The following is a 14627-nucleotide window of genomic DNA, read 5'->3' on the forward strand; positions in this document are numbered from 1 at the left end:
TCTGGGCCCCCCTTCCCTACGCCACTGTTGAATACTGAAAACAGGGTTTATGGTAGAACAAATTAAGAAGTTGCAGAGAAACAGTTTGGATTTAGGAGAGGTAAGAGCACAAGAGATGCAATTCATTTATTTAGGGTAATCGGTAAAAGGTTTATGGAAAAATGGAAAGAGCTGTATGTTTCATTTATTGATCTAGAAAAGACTTTTGACCCCGTGAACTGGAAATTGCTTTTGGGAATTCTAAAGAAGGTTGAGTTGGAATAGAAAAATCGAAGACTCATAAGAAACTTCTATATGAATCAACAAGTAAGTGTTAGAATAGGGGAGAAATGACAGAGGAGAGTGCAATTGGAAGGGGAGTTCCACAAGGATGTTGTCTCTCTCCAACACAATTTAATATCTGTCTGGAAGAAAGAGTGAAAAAGAATGCATATAATGAAGACGATTCGGTAGGAGGAAGAATGATTAGGTTTATACGGTTTGCAGATGACGTGGTGCTTGTTTGTTAAAACGAGAAGAAAATCAATATTATGATAGAAAACTTGAGGAACGACTGTGAAGAATATGGAATGAAAATAAATGTTAGAAAGACAAAAACCATGGTGATTGGAACGAAGAGATCGGAGTCAAATATAGAAGTAGGAAGAAAGAAAGTAGAGCAGGTGACTAGTTTTCGATATCTGGGTAGTATTAGTACTGACATATGGTGTACGAGTGTGAGTAAAAGCAAGAATAGGAATGGTGAGATAAGCATTTAGGAGGAAGAAAAGTCTGTTTTGGAGTTCTTGAATAAACAATTGAGAAAAATACTTACAAAATGCTTCGTGTGGAGTATTGTACTGTATGCAGCAGAAACGAACTTTACGCTAAGACGATGAAAAAAATTGGAAGCTTCTGATGTGTGAGTATGGAGAAAAATGGAGAGAATTAAGTAGGTCGAGTGGAAAACGAATGAAAGAGTATTATAAATGTTAGGGAAGGAAAGAGCAATTTTAGATATTATTGAGAAGAGAAAGATAAACTGGTTGGGACATTGGTTGAGAAGGAATTGTAATAATGATGGACGTGCTAGAGGGTATGGTGGCAGGAAAGAGAGGGGTGGGGCGAAGGAGGCTGCAATTAACAGACAGTTTCAAAACAGAAAAATAGTACTTGAAGACGAAGAGGTTAGTCTAAGACCGTGGAGTATGGAAGCTTCTGAGTTGCGGCAAGTAACCTGCCAATAATGGCAGAATACATGTCATGATAATGATTATTATAAAATGCTTTAAAACTGGAAGAACGATAATGTTGCCAAATGAAAACAAAAACGTTTCTGATAACCATTGATGCAATCTTAGCATTACATTACATTTGCTCACTGATTTTTAATTATTTGATATTTTGAAAGTTATACATCATTACGGGGGTCACTACGAAAGTTTTGAGATACGCATTGTTGTGGCATAGTATTTGAATTCCAACAATTGCGTTCGGTAGTGGTATCCAGAGTGAAGAAGAGAAGGAAGTTTCAACTCGCCTCGCTTATCGGCGTGGCCGTATCGCCTTCACTTGTTTGTTGATGTGAGCAGTATTCGGCTGTCTAGAATGGAGCTCGAAAGGGAACATTTTCGGGCAATGGTCCTTTACGATTTCAAAAGTGGTTTGAACGAGACACAAAGCCTTGACCGTTTGCAGGGGACATTTGGGGACCTTGCTCCTTCTCGTGCTACAATTTTTCGGTGGTTTGGTGAATTCAGAAGAGGCCGGACATCGCTTAAAGATGAAGAGAGAGTTGGACGTCCGGCAACAGCTGTGTCAGATGAAAACATTGCCGCTGTGGAACAAATGATTCTAGAAAATCCTCGAACAACTTTCAAGGGCATTGAATCTATAGTGAACATTGGATCGCCATCAGTATTAAAATTCTTCATGATCATCTTCGGCTCAGGAAGGTTTCACCTCGTTGGGTGCCTCACACTTTGACTGAACAGCAGAAGCGCATGCGTGTGGAATGGTGTGAAGAAATGCTTGCAAGATTTGATGGAGGCAATTCTCGACGCGTCTCTGACATTGTTACTGGTGATGAGACTTGGATCTATCAATTTAGCCATGAAAATAAACGCCAGTCTACGGTTTGGATCTTTCCAAACGAAAATCCACCCACGAAAGAGAAGCGACCGCGAAGTGTGGGGAAGAAGATGGTCGCAACTTTCTTCTCCAAATCTGGCCATGTTGCAACTGTTCTACTTGAAGAACAAAGGACTGTTACTGCTCAGTGGTACATCACTGGTTGCCTAACAAAAGTGTTCCAGAAGCTTCGGGAACGGTGTCCAAGAACTGGATTACGTGGGATCCTGCTTCATCATGACAACGCGTCCGCACACACGGTCAACATCACAACTCAGTTTTTAGAATTTACTGAGGTCAAACTTATGATTCATCCGCCGTATAGCCCTGACCTGGCTCCGTGTGATTTTTTTTTTTCTGTTCTCCAGGATCAAAGATCGCATGTGTGGGAAGAGATTTTGCAGCCCTGAAGAAGCTGTAGTGGCTTACGAGAATGAACTTTCAACACTTGAAGAAAAAGACTGGCAACACTGCTTCCAAAAGTGATTTTCGAGGATGAAAAGGTGTGTACAGTATAATAGTGAATACTTTGAGAAAATGTGTTAAATTGATTTTAAGTATGTAAGTTATTTCACATCTCAAAACTTTCGTAGTGACCCTCGTACAGTTCGCCCTCTACTGTTCAATTGTTCGGCGTGTAAGTTTAATCTCGCTTTTTCAATTACGAAGATTTAGTAAAGAAAATCTGACAAATTTGGCAATATAATATATGGGGTCTACATATAAGAATATTTAGCTTCCGAAGCTGTGTAACATTCCTGAACTTTCATTTATAGTAATGAACAGGCTTAAAAGTGGATTTCAAAAGGGAAGGAGAAGCATAACGTCACGTCGTCCCCCGTTCCAATCTTTGCTCATTGTAATTTTTTAGGAAGCGGATTGACACCATAGATATTTTTTTGGAAGTGGGAGGACTACGTCCCTCGCTTTCCCCCTCACTTTTACCCCTGGTAACGAATGACACTAAAATGAAAGGGTAACAATTTTCCTTCCAGTGGTCAATGGACAGTCACGTGACACCCATTGAGCCGATAGGCGAGTTCTTCTCACATTCTGTATTATTATTATTATTATTATTATTATTATTATTATTATTATTATTATTATTATTATTATTATTATTATTATTATTATTATTATTATTATTGGTAGGCCACTTGCCGCAACTGAGAAGTTTCCATGTTCCGCTGTCTTCAGGTAATCTCTACATCTTCCCGTACGATTTTTCTCTTTTGATACCGTCCATCAATTGTAGCATGCTTCACACTCTCCCTCTCTTTCCTGCCACCATATCCTCTAGCACATCGCTTATGATGTAAGCTACGAGATATTTTGCATTTGTGTCGTCCAGCGAAAAACAAGGAAACAATCTGGTCACATGTACACAACTAAAATCTGATACTCATCTTACTCTTTAATTACTTACGCTAATGGACACTGTACACCTCATCTAAATGATATTAACAACAAAGTGAAACCCCGATATTGTTTTATGTATACTCTATATTAAACATGTATCATTAAATTATATATAGGTTTCTTCGCTGGTCCAGTGGCTAGCGCGTGAGTCTTTAATAAAAATGAAATGAAATCTTTGAGTTTTACGTCCCACGGTTATGCCGGTTAGGCTAAAGGAGACGGTGATGATGGGTTATGAATGAAACGCTGGAATGAAAAAAGTGGGAGGAACGGGGCATTGAAATTTGAAAATGTTATGGTGATTCAGACTGCACCTTAAACCGTGAATCCACATCTTATACAGCTGGTGCTAAAATGAGAGGCTAAAATCAGTAAATAATAATAATAATAATAATAATAATGATAATAATAATAATAATAATAATAATAATAATAATAATAATAATAATAATAATAATAATAATAATAATAATAATAATAATAATAATAATAATAATATATTAAACAAAATACGGAAATATTTCTGAAATATGAAGAATATTTTTGAGTGTACATTCCATTACACATGAAGGTAACTTTAAAATATAATTTATTTAAACTTCATAATGCAAATAAATTTCCTTGTAATTATTACTCCAATTTAAATATATTAATCAAATGCCAAAATTTTGGCGATGTTTTCTATATTGTATTTGAGAGGTAAATCCCCAAGTGATACAACCTTTAATGCATTATTTGTGTTGTTTCTAATGTAGGAAACGGCAGACGCTATCGATGATTCTGGCTGGTTTCACACAGGTGACATTGGTTACTTCGATAAGAATGGCCATTTATACGTTATCGATAGACTTAAAGAGACTTTCAAATACCATGCACATCATGTAAGTACCAGAGTTTCTATTTATTTTAAGTTTACAATATACAGGGTGTTTCAAAACAACATCAACAACGTTTAAGAGGTGATTTCTGACACTAAGATAAGACCTGGGTGCACAAATGCTTCATTTCGGAGTTATAGTTTCCCGAAAACATGAAAAAATGAAGTTTAAAGGTCCATAGCTCCAAAACTAATGGACTTACCGTAGTCGGGTCAAGACTTCACTTAGGAACTAGTATGGGCCCTATATAACTGTCCAAGTTTCAGAATCCTGCGGTACTTCTGCAACAATTTTTATAGAGGTAGTTGGTGAGTACTTCAGATTATATGCCCGTAGCCAAACTGCTTCTTTAAAAATTGTTACGTGAGTACCTTAAGATTCTGAAACATGTATTTTTCGATCGTGCACATACTAGTTCCTAAGTAAAGTCTTGACCCGACTACGGTAGGTAACATAATTTAGGAGCTATGGATCTTTAACGTTCATTTTTCAATGTTTTCGGCATCCTATAACTCTGAAAGGAAGCATTTGTGCACCCAGGTTGGTCTATACTTTTTGTCTTATCTTGATGTCAGGAATCACCTCCCAAACGTTGTCAGTGTTGTTCTGAAACACCCTATACACTGTAGAAAAGACAAATCTTTGTTTAAGGGGGCCACGGTATCTCAGTGATAGAGCGTTCATCCTTTGGTGCATAGATCACGGGTTTAAACCCTACTCCCGCAAGTGAACTTTGTGGTGGACAAACACCGTGTGCGTGGGTTTCCTCGGGGTTCTCCCTTTCCTCTCACTTTTTCATTCCACTATTTAATTCATCCCTCATCATCACCGTCTCCTTTAGCCTAGCCGGCATAATCGTGGGACGTAAAACTCAAAAAAAAATGTTTGTTTACCAATACACTAACAAAGTTTCATCGTCAAATTAGTCAATCTTATGAAGCGCCCCTGCTCTTCCACTGATGATATTTTTTGAATTCATTTTTGGGAGTGCTACGAATTGTATTTGTGTCACTGTTCTTAAACGTAATCAAATCTGTGTTCATTTAAGGCCATTATTTATTTTGGCAATGAGCAAAAGTTACATGATGATAAATCAGGTCAATAAGGTGATTGGTCGAGCTTGAAATTGACTTTTAGGCTAGTAAATTGCGCATATTTAATTGTGAACTGGCGCTTCAGAATTCTACTTTTGTACCAGCAGTGTAACGCGAACACACATGCTGCCCTCTCTCCTACTCTGTGAAGATTAATCGCAACTGGTCAGAAACTATTTCGACAGCACCAGCAGTGTAACGCGAACACACATGCTGCCCTCTCTCCTACTCTGTAAAGATTAATCACAACTGGTCAGAAACCATTTCGACAGCATATTCAAATACGCTCAACTCCAATTAGTTATGTAATTTGCCGTCATAATATGTATTACAGGTATTAACTTGTCAGGATTATTACACGTCCCTAGCCAGAGTTTTTCAGCTGAGTGATCTGTAACGTCACAGTTAGCAGCTTTCCTTCTTTGCAAACCATATGGAAAGGAGAATGAGCATATATAAACCCTGGGATTAAGACAAAGCAGTGGTGAAAGAAAATAAAAGCATTAATAGTGTAATAAAGTGTTTCGTAGGCATACAACGCGTCGATCCATGATTACGCGTATCTACCAACACTTACGAGTACACTGTCAACACTTGCTTATTCAGTTCTTCTCCTTCTGCCCTCTTTTTCTCCAGTACTTCTCTATGTTATTTATCTTATGGTAAAACCAAGCTCCTCTCTCTCTGCCCTCCTTTCCTCTAGTACTTCTCTCTGTAGCAAATCTATCGATCAACTCACTAAAGGAATAATAAACACTTCTGACCAGATTATGTACAGTACACTTATTTAATAAAGCTAAATTACAGTGTAACGGTTTCGACAACTTAACGTTGTCTTTGCCAGACACTAATTGAAAGAGATATCTTAGAGCGTAGACATTTATACTAAAAGTAAAGTGTACTCAGATTCATTGAAAGTCTGTTACTTATCTTATGGTAAAACCAAGCTCGTCCCTCTAGCCTCGTTTCCTCTAGTACTTCTCTCTGTTATTTATCTTATGATAAAACCAAGCTCTTCCCACTGCCCTCGTTCCCTCTAGTACTTCTCTCTCTTATTTATTTTATGGTAAAACCAAGCTCGTCCCTCTGCCCTCCTTTCCTCTAGCACTTTCCTCTGTTATTTATCTTATGTTAAAACTAAGCTCCTCTCTCTGCCCTCCTTTCCTCTAGTACTTCTCTTTGTAATCCTACGGTAAAACCAAACTCCTCCCTCTGCCATCCTTTCCTCTAGAACTTCTCTCTGTTATCCTACGGTAAAATCAAGTTCCTCCCTCTGCCCTCCTTTCCTCTAGTATTTCTCTCTGTTATTTACCTTAGAGTAAAACAGCTCCTCCGTCTGCCCTCCTTTCTTCTAGTACTCTCTGTTATTTATCTTATGGTAAAACCAAGCCCCTACCTCTGCCCTCCTTTCCTCTAGTACTTCTCTCTGTTATCCTACGGTAAAACCAAACTCCTCCCTCTGCCCTCCTTTCCTCTAGTACTTCTCTCTGTTATCCTACGGTAAAACCAAACTCCTCCCTCTGCCCTCCTTTCCTCTAGTACTTTTCTCTGTTATTTATCTTATGGTAAAATCAAGCTCCTTCCTCCTTTCTCTGTTATTTATAGTACTTTTCTCTGTTATTTATCTTAGAGTAAAAGTAAGCTCCTCTGGCTGCCCTCCATTCCTCTAGTACTTCTTTCTATTATTTACCTTACGGTAAAACTAAGCTCCTCCCTTTGCCCTTCTTTTCTCTGGTACTTCCCTCTGTTATTTATCGCGTTGTAAAACCAAGCTTCTACATCATATAACCAAGCTTATGTAGATGATATATTGTAAATGATTTTATGCAACAGGAATAAATTCTGATAACTTTCAAATCTTGAAAGATGATTTGTACTGTGATTGCAAAGAGTTCTTTAAGTTAATAATCAACTACTTTTCAATGTTTGAAGGCACTTGGTATATATCTTATATATAGAACTTAAAGAACTCTGCAATCAGACTATAATCTTTCAAGATTTGGAAGTTAGAAAAATTTATTTCAGCTGCATACAATCTCTTAGAAGATATTACATACATGTAAAGAGCGACGACGTCATGTTATTCTCTTTAGATTCATATCTTTAGTTCTAATAAAATTAAAGACATTCTTACATTAACTTTTAACTTGATAACTTAATAACCAGGAACGAAAGAGGAAGAATAATTATCTTCACATGCCCTATGAATCATTGTGAAATTTTCTGGTACAACACATATCTACAGAACCATATCTCGGCCGCATACGTTAGCCCTATATTCAGGGCCCTGTTTATCATTTTTGAATATATTTATAGTCAAAAGAATCCTTTACTAGAAAGATTTTTGAGTTTACTTTGCCGTGCATCATTACATTTCCTTGTACACGTTCCTCTAGATCTCGCCAAGTGAGCTTGAAGGACTACTGCAGACCCATCCTGGTGTTGTAGCTGCAGGAGTACTTGGAGTTCCAGACGCCGAACATACAGCACTTCCACGAGCGTATGTCATGAAGAAAACAGGGCATGACATCACGGAAGAAGAACTTGAAAAGTATATAGCAGGTAACTGAGTATTTGTTTCCAGTAAAAGTTACAAACTACAAATTTTACACAACAATATGTATGTTACTGAATATGTCAGCAGGATAATTATTTTAGTGTATCAAAAGCCTGGGTCATAATCAAGTTCATAATGTGTTGAGGTATGAAAAAAATGAAGACAGAGGATTGTTTATGGAAATAGATAGCTTTCTGTCTAAAATGGTGCAATTTTTCCGATCACCCAATCCCTGGGCACCATACTGGTAAAGTGCTCTATAGTAAGTGAAAAAGCAACGTTGCCAGTCCAGCAAGCTACTCGAACGAAACGTAAGGGCACACAAAAATGATACGTTGAACGTGTACATTGTTGTGTGAAGGAATCTAGAACAGAATGCTGTATTGTTAGTGTGGTAAGGTCGCTGGGAAACTGCCTGCTGAACTGGCAATGTTGCTTTTTTACTTAACATAGGGAAATTTACCAGCGCGCAATCGAAATAGATTGCGCGATTGGAAATATTCCACTATTTTGGATTGAAAACCCAATATTTCCAAACAACCTTACTCTTTTACCATGTCATTCGTATCGTTACTCATAACGAAGTTGATGTGTGGTTCCGGGCCTTTGATACACACGGTATAAAGAAAAAGTGAAATATGTAGCTCGGAAAGGGTTGTTATTGGTGAATTTATTCTTAAAAGCTATGTAAGTATACATAAGATTTATACGTAAGTATAAATACAACCATTCTTCTGTCGCAGCTCCGGATTTCCGTGACTTTTATACCGTCCAATTAACTAACTAACTAACTCTATGGCCTATGGAACCCGGAGCTTCAATGACGCGTTTACGAAAGCTCTCCACTGACTTCTATCCTTAGCCAAACGGATCCAGTTTCTACTTTGTATTCTTAAATCTGCAATATCCATCTTAATATTGTCCTCTCATCTACGCCTAAGTCTTTCTAATGGTCGTTTTCCGATTGGACTTTCAGTTTAAACTTTTAAAGCGTCCCTACTTTCTTCCATTCTAGCTACATGACATGCCCACCTGAGCCTCCTAGGTTCGATGACCCTTACAATGTTTGGTAAACGGTATAAATTATATAGCTCGTGGCTATGAAGTTTCCGCCCTTCTCTATTCCCGTTCCTCTTGGGTCCAAATATTCGTCTCAGAAGCTTGTTATCAAATACTTTCAGTCTACGTTCTTCCCTCAGAGTAAGCGACCATGTTTTGCAACTATACTGCAGAAGAGGCATGATTATCGTTTTATATATTTTAAGCTTCAATTTTCTCGACAGAATTCACAACGACAAAAGATTTTGAACTGAAGAATAGCACGAATTCCGTGCTTGTAATAGACATTTAATTTCTTGGTCAATATAGTTTTGGTCTGTTAATATTGATCCTAAATATTTGAAAGTATTTACTTTATCGGAAGTATTATTTAATATTTTAACGAATCCATAATTTGTAGCATTACGAACTTCCATGTAAACTGTCCAATTAATCGTTAATTTGTGTATTGTTTTGATATCCATATTTCTCTTGGTATCATAATTTTATCTTCCGTATGACACTACGCTGTAAAAATCGTTGTGTTATTTCAGCGACATGCCTATGTGTTAAGACGATTGTGTTAAAATATAACACAAACAGGCGGTTACAACAACTCACTCTCCATTTGGAGTTGTGTGTCAAATGCCGGTAGTTGAAATGACACACAGCCTGTATGCTAAATTAACACAAGTGTAGAATCTTCGGTGTTGTTTTCTGCGTGATTTCCAAATATGCTGGCCATCTAATTATAAAGGCTTATATACTGAAGCTGCAGTGAAACACAGTAGAAAGAAATACTTAAACAAAACCAGGTATTCGCAAAATTTCAACGTGCAAACAGCGCGATGTGTTCTCGATTGTTTTACTTAATGTTTCTGAGGAAACATGTCAACAGCGAGAAACAATACCGTATTACTGTGTCACTTTTACACTGCACTAGAGCTCACCAGTCAATACCGGAGACTCTGTATCAAAAATGGCGCAAAACCAGTAGAAACAGGGTTAAGAGGCAAACATACTATAAGGATATAGGTAAGAGTTTCCTATCATTTTTGAACAAGTTGTTGGTGAAGGTTGTGTTTCGAACAATCAAGAAATACTTCATAATAAGTGTTGGGGAGGACGACAAAAAAGTTTATGAAGATTTTCTAAATGAAGTGTTCCGTAGTTTACTATTCTTAAATTTAAAAGTAGAATCATCGGTAATCGTAAGCATGCACACCACAAGCTTTTCCAACACAGAAAAATAGTTCCATCAACACCGCACACGGTGTTATTTCAACACCGAAATAGGTGTCGTAGTAACACAGAGCTGGAGTCGGACTAACACCAAAAACGGTGTTAATCTGGTGGTCAGGGAGTGTTGAATTAACACCAAAAGGGTGTTACTTATACGACTTTGACCTTGAATTATGATACAGATTGTGTGTTGAAATAATAAGAAAGTGATGTTGAAATAACACAGGGACTGTGTTATATTAATACTTGACATGGTGTAATATTAACACAAAATAATTAACACACTACACACTGTGTTACTTTCTTCGTGTTGGTGCAACACAGCCACGAGTAACACTCAACACTTTTCCCCACATTACCGACCCTGACATGGTGTCGAATCAACACCGAAAATCCACAGAATCCGGTTGTGTGTTAAAAACGTAGCAGACCGCCTGTGTTAAACGCTAATACCGCGGGGTTTGTGTTGAATTAACACATCATAGTTGTAGTCACGCTGGAATCACTGCCCTGTGTTAAATTTGAGTTGAATTAACACAACCATTTTTTATTGTGTACAGATATAAAAAAATATTTTTGGAACGTTCGCTTTCAATATTAAAGTTATTAGGTTTCGGGTGGTTTACATTTCTTACATTCTAGAGAAAATGTATATTTTGTAAATTTATCTGATAATATTTAATTATTATTAAATTCACTGTTCTTATTACTGTGATTTGTATAGTGATTTTCCAAGTACTAACACTACTTGTAACTGAAACATTGAGTCGTGCTTGGCATAAACTATAATTTCCCCCAGGGTTCTTCCTTATTTTAAATCACACTGTTACTGGAGTGTTAATTCATTATATTTCCTAGATAAAAGTAAATCATGTCAGTAGAAATACATCAAGTTATTATAATTGTAAGATGTGACATAGCTAGAATTAGCCAATGAATGAACACATGAACATAAACACTATCCGCCTTATGCAGAGTCGTTTCGACGTATGATTAGCATCATACTAAAACACTGACTACTGCAGGATACTTATGTTAGTCGAACTCTTTAGTATGGCACTAATCGCGCTTCAAAACGACTCTGCATAAGGCCCTACTGCACTGCATTCACAACAAGTCATGCATCATTCCAGCACTAACTTTATTATATTACGTCTTTCTGCCACATTGTAGGTTCAAAATGTTAAGACTTAATTTAGGTTAAGTTAGATTAAGTTTCATATTTCTGGACCTATTCTCCGACACTTAACAATTATACTGTTTTGCAAATGCCCTGCTTGACTTTAGTTGCACAATTATATAGATTTCACGGGAACATAATACTGTAAGGATCACTACACAAGCACATGCTCATAACGACACGTGCTGATATTTATAAACAAGTAGACGATATACTAAAGATGAAGACACGAAGGAAACCGAAAGGAGACGGACCAGACGAAGGAAACCGAAAGAAGACGAGCAACCCGAAGAGGACACATAAAAGAGAGACCACGGAGAAACCAGGTATCAGTCTGATCGCTGATCAAATAACCTATACCTCTTCCGAGGTCGCACTGGACTAGGGGTACACCTTTACCTAAACCTTATGTCACACTGAACTAGGGATCCTAACTACAACTAAAAGCCTCGCTAAGCTGCTGTGAGCTGAGGGGGTTTCCTACAAGTTTCACCTAAACCTCGCTATTGCTCTGGATGCTGCCATGAGCTAGAAGGGGCACCGTGCAAAACACCTAGGAGAAGGGACACTATTGAATTAGTTTTAGTAATTTCAATAGACATTGTATTTAGAAATTGACAATACAATTAGTGAAGGAAAAAAAAAAGAGACCCGGACCGTCATTTTAACTCTACCTATAAAAAAACATTTCAATACATTTTCACTTCCTCAAGTTTTCTTCCACACAGGAACCAGAATTCAAGTAAATCAAAAAGTTCATAAATACAATTCCATAAACGTAAGAACGCATCACTTAATTATCAGGAAACACTTTTCCGATTATTTATCGGAGACCGCGGTCGCTCAATAATAGAATGCTTACGTATCGTGTATGGAATCTCTGGTTCGATTCTAACTCGTGCCAAGTGAACTTGGTGGTGGATAAATATAATGTAAGCTTTCTCGAGGTTCTCCACTTTTCTCCCAGTTTCTCTTCATTCCATCATTTCACTCATTAACATAATCATCGTCTTCCTTAGTCTTTGTTGATAATTGTGGGATGTTAAACTAGAATTGTCATTTCATATTTGATTATCTCTTTTAATACTTAATAACGCCACCCTAACAATCATATTACATTCTACTAATCATTGTAGGTATTTTCCGTTCATCTAGAATGGCCGATGCTAGACACAATTTTCCAATTGTTTTGCATAAATGGCTGCATTAATCGTGTTTGAATATCACAGGATTAAAAATGTACAAAGAATTCCCATATTGTTAGGCGTTGCCTAGGAAAGTTCAGTTCATCAAGCAGTACCAGTTCTGCTGTGAATGTAACCTTGTAAAATTAATCTAAGTCAAACTTAGGCTTGGTCATGGAAACAACTCAATTTCACATCTAATATTTACTCCGGACTCTAAACATCTAAATAAAACGCCCTGTCAAGGGCCCAGGTTTTCTGGTGCTTCGGTAAGTTCAAGAACGGACGGAAGAACATTGAAGACATGGAGCGATCTGGTCGCCCTCCAACGAGTGGTTTGGACAAAAAATGTGGCCAAAGTGAAAAATCTCCTGAACTCCGACCGTCGTTAGAGTGTAAGGTTAATCGCCAAAGACCTCAACATTTGCTAAACGACGTTTCACAAAATTATTTCTGAAAATCTGCCATGACGTAAACTCAAAAACAGCTTTTGCGCTACGCGTGATCCTTACTGCATCAGAGCTCGGACTCGGACACGACTGATGTCCAGTGCGTTGCTTACGTTAGCTTACAAGACCCCTAACTACAAATTCCCTTGCCGGGGAGCGCGCTGTTGGCGACTGGAGCGCCGCGCAACGGCCAGCCTCATTACTTTCTGCACAGACCCTGTAAAGTCGAGTTATATAGCGTCGTTAAATATGTGAATCCTCGTATGTCCAATTGTTGCGAATTTTGAGTTTTTGGCATAAACCTGATGAGAAAGCAATAACCTATATTTTAAGCAAACCATCGTGCGTCACAAGACATCGATTGCTGAGAAAAATCAATTACAGCGTTTGCTTGCATATCGATTGTTGGCAACTTCAGGTGATACCTCGTATGCCAGCGAGTTCAATGTATTATAGGCTGTGATGAGAGCATCTGTATCAGCGTGCTTTCAAAAGGATAAAACACATTTTAGGTTTGAAATGTTAATATTGTGAATGGACAATAGTGACGTTTCCTTCGTCTCCTGAAAAACTAACAAATTGCACATACGAAGTATTACATCTTTAACGACGATTATAGTCCAGAAGGTATAACGTCGTTCGCTTCCCACGCTTGGACCTGCTCGTCACTGGGGTTGTGGTAAGAAGGTACCCAATCACCACCAACTGTCTGCTGCGCTCAGCGAGCCACGAGTAACCAAGCTGGCCACTCCTCATAAACGTCACTACAACTTTTCGCGGGAAGCCAACGACGTTAAACCTTCTGGACTATAGTGAGGTTACTATGAAAACAGGATTTTACTGTGTTTTCTTTCAGTCCAAAATTAAGCCGAATATTATTATTATTATTATTATTATTTTAAGATTAAGGGCAATGTATAATGTTTCCTTTCTTTGTTACTTTCAGATAGAACACCGTTCTACAAACATCTGCGAGGTGGAGTGATATTTGTGGATCAATTACCTTTATCACCCACTGGAAAAATCTCACGTCCTGCATTGAACAGACTACTCGATAAACAATAGCTGTGGTTTCCGTTTTTAATGCGTTTCAGAAAATAGCAAAACTTGCTATAATTTGAATAATATATTTGTATACTAATATTAAGATTTAATGATTTTTTAAAATATTATTTTTCTTATCATTCCATAGTTTTAAGGTTATACTTTCAAGTTATAGAAATGGTTCCGAAACATCAAATTGAAAATGAAATGAAATGAAATTTTTGAGTTTTACGTCCCACGGTTATGCCGGCTAGGTTAAAGGAGACGGTGATGATGAGAAATGAATGAAATGGTGGAATGAAGAAAGTGGGAGGAAACGGGGAAACCCCGAGGAAACCCACGCATACGGTGTTTGTCCACTACAAAGTTTACTTGGCGGGAGCAGGGTTTGAACCGGGATCCCATGCACCAAGGGTGAACGCTCTACCACTGA

The 14627-nt window shown here is 37.8% G+C and overlaps 1 protein-coding gene across 3 annotated transcripts in view; it reads left to right on the forward strand.

Moving 5' to 3' along the window:
- LOC145676078 (luciferin 4-monooxygenase-like) overlaps positions 1–14316 on the forward strand; it is a 97203-nt gene extending 82887 nt beyond the window's left edge. For 2 of the 3 annotated variants that reach the window (XM_081746949.1, XM_081746952.1), the window contains 3 exons: positions 4284–4409; positions 7897–8062; positions 14097–14314. In XM_081746949.1, coding sequence (XP_081603075.1) covers positions 4284–4409; positions 7897–8062; positions 14097–14215 — 411 coding nt within the window. In that variant the 3' untranslated portion in view covers positions 14216–14314. Of the gene's footprint in view, positions 1–4283; positions 4410–7896; positions 8063–14096 lie in introns of all 3 variants that reach the window. The other variant, XM_081746951.1, reaches the window with a different exon arrangement.
- The last annotated feature ends 311 nt before the right edge of the window (positions 14317–14627 follow it).

The sequence above is a fragment of the Thermobia domestica genome, chromosome 18 (genome assembly GCF_964235325.1).
Source record: "Thermobia domestica chromosome 18, izTheDome1.hap1.1, whole genome shotgun sequence".
Lineage (NCBI taxonomy): Eukaryota > Metazoa > Arthropoda > Insecta > Zygentoma > Lepismatidae > Thermobia > Thermobia domestica.